Source organism: Elephantulus edwardii, unplaced genomic scaffold (assembly GCF_000299155.1).
Source record: "Elephantulus edwardii isolate Elephantulus edwardi_28Jun2011 unplaced genomic scaffold, EleEdw1.0 scaffold00080, whole genome shotgun sequence".
NCBI lineage: Eukaryota > Metazoa > Chordata > Mammalia > Macroscelidea > Macroscelididae > Elephantulus > Elephantulus edwardii.
This window is the reverse complement of record NW_006399830.1, coordinates 11,064,071-11,072,995: the sequence shown is the minus strand read 5'-3', so window position 1 is coordinate 11,072,995 and position 8,925 is coordinate 11,064,071. Positions and strand designations below refer to the sequence as shown.

The 8,925-nt window shown below is 53.3% G+C and overlaps 1 protein-coding gene across 2 annotated transcripts in view; it reads left to right on the top strand.

Moving 5' to 3' along the window:
* Positions 1 to 8,925, top strand: part of GTF2IRD1 (GTF2I repeat domain containing 1) — a 68,531-nt gene that overhangs the window by 20,796 nt on the left and 38,810 nt on the right. For both annotated transcript variants that reach the window (XM_006889672.1, XM_006889671.1), the window contains exons 11-13: positions 260 to 297; positions 559 to 639; positions 1,139 to 1,228. In XM_006889672.1, the coding sequence (XP_006889734.1) occupies positions 260 to 297; positions 559 to 639; positions 1,139 to 1,228 (209 nt within the window). The remainder of the gene's footprint in view (positions 1 to 259; positions 298 to 558; positions 640 to 1,138; positions 1,229 to 8,925) is intronic.

The window sequence follows — 8,925 nt, the reverse complement described above, 5'->3', positions numbered from 1 at the left end:
TCCTGGGACAGGGTGCTGTGGGTCTCAATCAGGGACCTTGTCCTGGGACGGAGTGCTGTGGGTCTCAATCAGGGACCTTGTCCTGGGACAGGGTGTTGTGGGTCTCACTCAGGGAAAAGGCCCACCCTGTATCCCTGAGCAGAATGAGGCAGTTAGATGTGGGACTGAATCGGGGGGCAGCTGGGGACCCAGGCTGCCAAGATAGGCAAATCAGAGGCAGAATGGTCGTGACTACACTGACACCATGTCGTTTCCTCAGGTCAGACAAGGGCAGCGTCTCCGAGGACTGTGGGCCAGGTGAGAAGGGTGGGCTCGCTGGGCGGTACGTGGGAAGTGATTCCCCCTTTGTGATCAGGTCTGTAAAACGGGAAGACCTGGCCTGGCCCAGTGGCCTCTTCAGGGCCTGCGTGATTTTCCCCACCTGGCGTGGGCAGTTCCTTAGGGGCTTTTTTCAGACGTTCAATAACCATTCATAGATGAGAGAAGGTTCTAGAATAATTCCCCCTCCTGCCGGGAGGCTAGAACCCCACCTGAGCACAGCATGCATCTTCCACACAGGAACCTCTGGGGAACTTGGTGGCCTGAGGCCCATCAAAATTGAGCCAGAGGATCTGGACATCATTCAGGTCACCATCCCAGGTAAGGGCCAAGACCACCCAGCCCTCCGGGACTGTCCACTCGGCTCTGCCGCTTTGTCTGCCTGGTCAGGAAGTGGGCTGCAGGCTGGTGCGTCTGTGGCGTGAACCTGAGCGGAGCAGGGGTGTAGAGTGTGCTTCCCCCGCCCCCGCCCCATGCCAGGGGTGCCCTCAGCACCAGCCTTGCCAGAGCAGGTCCTCCCCCTCCCCCAGACTTGCCCCCTCCAGCCTCCCCCCCTTGGATTTGAGAGACAGGAGTGGGGACAGTATTGAAATAAGACTCCATTCTCTGAAGCCCCTGAGCCTGTTTCCCCCTCTGTACGGAGTGGGTGTACTTGGGCACATGCAGGCTAAGCCGTGGGGTAGCACTGACCTTCAGAGTGACCTGTCCTCCAGGCCTGTCCTCTCCAGAGCAGAGCTTCCTTGAAGGGGTGTCAGCAGGGTGCCTTGCTGGCTGGTAGGTCCCCAGGATGTGCTCATCATTTGGGGGGATTTGTCTCCAGACCCTTCGCCAACCTCGGAGGAGATGACGGACTCGATGCCTGGCCACCTGCCCTCGGAGGACTCGGGTTACGGGATGGAGATGCTGACTGGTAAGGGGGGGCGCGGCTGGCGGTCCTGGGACGTGCCCATCAGGAGTGGCAGGGGCGGGTTGGGTCAGGAAGCACGTGCTTCTCCTGGTCTCCACTGTACCCCAGTTAGAGGCACCCCTTTCCATACCCCATTCCCCTGCCTGGCTGGGCTCCCTTCAGAAAAAACGGAGACTTGATTTGCACCCGGTCTGCTCACCACCTCTTTCCCAGCAGCCTCACGTCTGCATTCGTTTGCTCATTTAATAAATAGTTGTTTGAGTTCCTGCTGCTGCGTGTCAGCTTCTGTGGGCAGTGCCAGGGAAAGAGCAGTGGGCCGGCCTTCACGGAGGGGTCCAAGGTTGGCTCCCACATGTGACAGAGATGGTGTTATCACGCAGGGATTGTCAGTCCCAGGCAAACCATCCGACGGCAGAAAGTGCCGTAGAAGAACCCAGAACAGGGAGGAGAGGAACGGACTAGGGGTTTGGATCTCACTAAGAAGGTGACATTTGAGCAAAAACCTGAGGGAGTTGCAGGGGGATCTGCTGGCTGTCAGGTCAGAGCGCTTCTGGATAGTGGAAACAGCCTGTGCAAAGGCCCTGAGGTAGGGCTGTGCCCGCCCTTCCGAGACCAGCAGGGAGACAGACCCGAGTGTGGCTGGATGTGAGGTGTGAGGAGTGGGCCTGCGGTCGGGGTGGTTAGACATGAGCATCAGGGAAGGTACTGAGGGGGGACAGAGGTGGTATGAAGCCACAGGAACGTCTTAATTAGGATTTACTCCCGCTGTGGTGAAGGGTGGAAGCCTGCACGGGGCTGGAGCCAGCGGCAGGAACAGGTCAGCCCCTGCAGTCCTGTGGGCATGGACGAGGTGTGGCTTGACAGGGACACCGCAGCCGAGCAGCACTAGAGCTCTGCTTGTGTTGAAAATGGCCTTTTGGAGGATTTCCAAAACAGAAACATTTTAAAAAGATAGTTTAATGAGTCCCGTGTACCCAATTCCCACCTTCAAGACTATTAAAAAGTTATTATAGGAGAAAAGAGATCTTTTAAGTAATAAGACAGAAAAGCATGATAGGTATTGAAAAGGTTTTCAGAAATGAACCATCACAGAGAAAAAGCATGTCAGTTACAGCACCGGAGGCTCTCCCAAATGCAGCGGAAAATGTTTTTGTTGTGAATGCTTGTGTGTTGCCACCAGAAGTGACAGTAACAGTCAGAACAAGGTGACGCACAATGGGCAGTAGGGACCCCAGAGCCAGGACGCCCCCAGTTTGCTACATGAGGGAGATCGGAGGTGAGCAGGCCTCCATGCCCACACGCCCCAGGATGGGGCTGCCGCTGGATGAGGTGGTCCTGAAGGGTCGCCACCAAAGGTGTCCGTCCTGACCACACCCCCCAGCCTCTAGGGCTGCAGGGTCTTCCTAGAAGGGGCAGCTGCGCTTCCCCTCCGCACGCCCACCTCGCTGTGAGTGGGTAATTGGCCAAAATAGGACCACTGGTCAGTTGACCACCGTTGTGCGGTGTCGGGAACAGGGGCCTCGGCACAGGGCATCCTTTATGCACCTTCAATCGGCTAAGACTTGGGTTGAGCGGCTGGGGCCGGGGGTACTGTCAGCGAGCTTTGGTAGGAATGTTAAGCTGAGTCAGCCAGACGTGCTCCCTGGTTGTCCCAGGACCCCAGTCTCCGGAAGTCGTCCGGAATGGGGACAGCGTCTTCCGCACAAAGGTGTCCGCAGCAGTGTTAATGATGACAGTGACAAATCGGAAGCCGCCTGCCCAGCTGTCTGGGGGGACCGTTAACAGATCCTCCTGGTGGACGTTCGTGCAGCACTAAAACGGGCAGTGAGCAGAGTGCGTGTGATGTAGCATGAAGCAGAGGACAAAGGGGCGAGTCTGCTTCCTACGAAGATGAAAACATAACCGATGGGGGAAGCAGAAAGGAAGGCCTGGCCCTCTAGTGCGCGAGGGGACATGATCGTGTGTTTTCGTCGGCCGAGATAGACTTCGTTTTATTTGTGTATAAATACAGACACAACACAAATTTGCCGTGTTAGCCATTTATAAGCATATCGTTGGGTGGCGTTTATTATGGTCACCGGGTTGAACAACCACTGGCCCTCAGATTTGACATCACCTCAGACAGAAACTGCCATCCGAACCCGCGGCCGCTGAGTGGTGCCTCCCACCGCGTTTCTGAAGCCGCGAGTGTTCACGGGAGATGACTGCCCGCCTTCGTCCCGGGGAGCGGCCGTGGATTTCAACCACAGATCTTTCTTGCATTAGCAGCCCAGCACGTTACGTACCGTGCCAGCAGGACTCCTTAAACGGGAACTCGGTGACATTTAAGCAGTGCTGCTAACTGCTGTCTTGACGGTACCAGCTCATGCTCGTTACGTTCCGTCAAGTTGGAACCAACCCGTAATTGACCCTCCAGCAGGTGTTCAGAGGCTGTAAATCGCACAGCAGGAGGCTGCCCTGCTTTCTCTCCTCAGGGCAGCTGGTGGATTTGAACCATGTACCTTTGCATTGGCAGTGCAATTCCTTGCTCCTAAGCCCCCTCCCAGCTCCTTGTCACCCCACAGTTGTCAGCTGGGGTTCTCTGAAGCAGATACCCAGACCTTTCCTCCAGACACCTTCTGAATGGGCTTGAACCACTGACCTTTTTGGCCAGTCACCAGGTATAAATATTTTCACCTCCCGGGGACTCCCCCTTGGAGCTGTTCCTCCCCATTATCTCCTTCCCCAGCCCTTGGTAACCACGGATAAATGATGGTTTCTGTGCACTGGCTTATCCTAGACAGTTCATGTGAGTGGGCTTCACAACATCTGTCCTTTGTGTCTGAGGTGTTTCACTGCACATAGTCAGCCAGCATCCATCACAACTCGCTTTTTCATTTACGATTCATCCGTCGGTGGGCACCTGGTTTATTTCTTCCTTTTGACTGTTGTGAATAATGCTGCAGTGAATTGTGATGTATGAATACCTGTTAGAGTCCCAGCTCTCAAGTCTCTATTATGTACGTAAGGAGTGGAATACGGTACCTGTGTGGGTTTTAGTAACTGCAGAACTGCTCTCTCCCCAGCGTCTGCGTTGCTTTCCATTCTAATGAGCAGCCAATGAGGGTTCTGATGTCTTTCATATTTTGTGCATATGATTGTGTGTGTTTCAATGGAGTGCAGGTTTACAAATCATATTTTTTTCTTCCATTCACAGATACTTTGTTTTATGACATTAAATAAACGTTGTTACGTGCCATTCAGTTGCCTGTGACTCATAGAGACCCTGTGTACAACAACCCTAAATCCTACTCTATCCTGTGCCAATCTTATTGTCTCTGACACACCCACCCCCCATTACGCTAGTCACTGAATCAATCAATCCATCTCATGGGTCTTCCTCTCCTGCACTGTCCCTCCACCCTCCCAAGCATGACGTCCCTCTCCAAGGACTGGTCCCTCCTTGGCCAAAGTATGTCAGATGAAGCTTCAGAATCCTTGCCTCCAAGGAGCAGCCTGGTCTCACCCTCTTTAGAATGAACCTATATGTTCTCTTAGCAGTCTGTGGTATGTATATTCAATACTCTTCTCCAGCACCACAGCTCAAAGGCATCAGTTCTCATTCTGTCATCTCTAGCCATTGTCCAGCTTTCTGATGCATAGCAAGTAATTGCAAAGACTGTGGCCTGCATTATGCACATCTTAGTCTCCAGGCTGACATCATTGCTCTTCAGCACTTTGGAGAGGTCTCTGACAGCTGTCTTCCTTGTAGATAATTTCAAAGCCTAATCAAGCCCTTACTGAATGTTGCCTTTCCCTTTGCCCAACTTCTATCTGTGTGTAAACCTTTTCTCAGCTTTTTGTATTCGTTGTCTTATACCATAATGAGGGAGCTCTGGTGACTGGTAGGTAGGAGCTACAGCTTCCAACCCTAAGGTATGTGGTTCGAATCCACCAGCCACTCCGCAGGTGAAAGATAGGCAGTCTCCTCCCACACTATTTACAGCCTCTGAAAAGCTCCTGGAGGGTCACCTGTGAGTTGGTTCCAACTCAATGGCAATGAGTTTGAGGGTTTTTTTTAAATCATAATTGTCATTTGGTGACTGATTCTGTCACAGTGAAGTCAAATGCACCACTAAAAAATGATCAAGGATTTGGGAACTACTGTATAACCTGGATGAACACGTGAATTGATCCCAAGTCTTTGCAGTTACACACAGGGCTGCAGTCAACACGGATGTTTATCACAGTTTGTCACAGCTCTTATTTCTCAGTTATAGGGATTTTTACTCAGCTGTGGGCTTTCAAATAGAAATCAGTTGGTATTTCTAAGCCCAGCCGCGTAAGGAAGAGCTAAGCAGTTTTCCAAGGCGGTTGCACCTTGCACATTCCTTCCGACGGGGTCTGAGAGCTCCAGGCCCCCCACACCCGCACAGCATCTGTTGTTCGATGTCTTACTGAATGAACACTGCTGGTCTTGCTGGGGTGAAAAGAGATCTTGTTGTTGTTTTGATTTGCATCTGTCTGATAGTTAAGGATCTTGATTGTGTCTTCATGTATGTGTGGGCCATCTGAATGTCCTTTTCAGGGAAGTATCTATTCATGCCCTCTGCCAATTTTGTGATTGGAGTGTTTGTCTTTTTCTTGAGATGTTGGGGCTTCCTGTAAATTTTAGCGATGAGTCCCTTGTCAGATGTGTTTTTCAGTCTGCAGGTTTTCTTTTTACTCTCTGGGCAGGTGTTCTGAGGCACATCATGGTATAATTGTAGGAGGTCTCAGTCATCTCGCTCATCCTCTGTTGATGGTGTATTTTCACTTAGCATTCCCAGTACTTACTGTTTTTTACTTTGTGTGTGTGTTTCGAGGGCCTGGGGATTGGTTTTGATTGTCTCACAGCCATCCTGGGAGACGTGAAGCACTGCTTCCTTTTGGTTTGGGTTTAAATCCCTGGTGGTTTAGATGTACCACTGAGGGAGCTCTGGTGGCCTGGAACTAAGGAGTTCACTGCCAGCCCAAAGCTAGGCGGTTCGAAGCCACGAGTTGCTCCTCAGGAGAGAGGTGGGTGGTCTCCTCCAGTGTGATTAACAGCCTCTGAAAAGTCACTGACCGGTCGGCTGAGCCTGTTCCGACTCAGCAGCAGTGGGACAGAGAGATACTCTGAACAGTCAAAAGAATCAAGAAATCTGTGTTGAGTGGCAAGAAGCTGCACTGCAATCCCAGAGGCGCACGGTTCGAATCCACCAGATGCTCTGCCGGGTAAGGAGGGACAATCTCCTCCTGTGCCAGTCAGATCTGATTTGACGGTCCACTCACACAAAAATAATAAAATAATAATAAAAAAAGTTTTAAAAAAAATCTGTGTTGGAAGAAATGAAGCCAGAGTGGTGAGAAGCAGAGATGGTGAGACTTGATCTCACATACATGGTGTCAGGAGGGGTGGTACAAGGGAAGGTTCCTGCACTAGAGGAAGACCCTCGGCGGGAGGGATGGACAGGAGCTGCGCTGGCGGCCGGGAGCCCAGCAGGGATTGGATCGGGGTGGAATCGCGCTGGGCTTCGCTCTGCTGGACGTAGATAGGGTTGCTGGAGTTGAGGGCCGGCTTGATAGCCCCTGACAGCAACATGATGAAGGACTCCGGGTAGCTCTTCACGTGCTTGGTAGCCATTTGTGTCTGTTCAAGCCTCTTGCCCCCTTTTAATTGGGTTATTGTCTTTTTGTTATTCGTTCTGATAAGCTCCTAATAACGTTGGTTAATGAAGAAAACACTGGTGTTTGCCCAGCCCGGCTGGGCATGACTGGGCTTGGCAGCGTCTGCAGCGGGGCTGTCTGGGAGGGTAATTGACCAGAGTCAGGAAGAGCAGCCTCGGAATCACGCGGCCCTGGCTGCGCTCCCAGACATCTTGGGGGGTGTCCTCTCCCACAGCCCCAGACAGGTGGGCACCCGGGGGGCTGGGGCAGGTGGGCCAGTCAGGAGAGGCGTCCCCCCTTGATTTGACAGAGAGGCACTGAGGCTCCACAAGGCTGTTCAGCTTCCCCAAGGCCACAGCCGGTCGGAGCCTGGGCTGGAACCCCGCTTTGCTGACAGCCTTCCCCCGAAACTCCCTCACTAGTCTCCCCACTCGAAGTAATGAACTAGGAGAATCCAGCAGTTTTCACAGCAACTGTGGGTTCGGGCTTTTGTGTTTTCTGACGTATTACAGGTGCTTTGTGAAAACATTTTAAACATACAGAATATGTAACCCCCTTTTAGGGTCTGGGTCCCACCACTCCTGACAGCTCTTGTTACTGTTTCTACAAATAGTCACTTTTCTGTTTCCCTTGGCACTTTGGGCATATGAATATTCTTCTAATGGAAATAAATATGTATGTTACAGACTTGCTCTTTCCAAGGTCTTCGCTTGTGCAGCTCAGTGACGTGAATGATGGTCTTGGGTCATTGATCATTGATTACCGTTCTTGTAGAAAGGGGAGCAGTGAGTTGGGGTGGGTGTGTAGGGTCTGCTGTCCTGGGCAGGGTGCAGACAAGTTCCCCACACTGGGCATTTGGGCCACTAAAACACAGTGGCTGACTTTTGAGGGACCATGTAACTGATGGTCCAGGCTGTCCCCTTCCCCATGGGGCAGTTACCTGTGCCTCCTGGTTGTTTACGTCCGCCCAGACAGACGTCTGCTTGTCCCACTGCCCCCTGAGTCCCCTCCAGCTTCCCCCTGGCAACCCTCCATCCACGAAGAGATGGCAGGACGTGGCGTCTCACGCGCAGGTCCGGAGAACGATCTGAGGGCGGCTCAGTTGTCTGTCGGTGGGTGTGTTGTGGGCAGCTCTGTTAGCATGGCCCTTAGGGCGTTGCTCTGCCAACCCAAAAGCAGCTCCTCTCTGGTGGTTCGAATCCACCAACTGCCCTGAGGGGGAAAGACGAGCAGTGTCCTCTCGTGCCGTCCATGGCCTTGGGAGCCCAGAGGAGGGTGAGCTCTGAGTCGGTTCCAACCCAAAGGCAATAGGTTGAGTGTGAGTTTCTTTGGGAGGAGCAGGCGGGAGAGAGCAGAAGAAAGTGAGAACTAAGGTAACAGGACGTGTGACCAAGCCGGCTCCCGTGGTGGCACAGTGTTCAGGCACTGCTCATAGGAAGACTGGCGGTTCAGACCCACCGACTTGCTCCACAGGAGGAAGGACCTAGTGGTCCCCATTGGGGTCGCAGCCCGGGGAGCCCTGTGGGGCAGCTGTCGTCTGCCCTCCAGGGTCTCTGAGTCGGAACCGCTTGGCAGCACAGCCGCCCGTGTGGGCAACAGCAGGGCAGCTGCCGATGGGACCTCAGGTCAGAGTGGAGGGGCGGGCATGCCACCACACGCACTCCCCCACTCCCCCGCCTCTCTGCCGGTTGTCAGAGCAGCTCCCGGGGTGTTCCCTCCAGCACCTGTACCTCCAGTTCTGCACCTGAATCCAGAGTAGAGCCTGTGGGCAGAGAGAGGCAGGCACAGCTCTCCACCCTTATCCCCTGCTTCCTCTCCAAGGCCTGACCGCACACAGGACAGCTGAGCCCTGGCCGGGCCTGATACCCTCTCAGCGTCTGATACGCTCTCAGCATCTGACACCCTCTCAGCACGTACCATGTTCAAGCAGCAGTCCTCTGAGAAAGCACCTGGCCGCGTCCAGCATCAGGCTTCCACTCATTCATTGTTGCACCATTCTCTCTACCCTCCTCCCAGTTTGTTCTTGTCCAAAT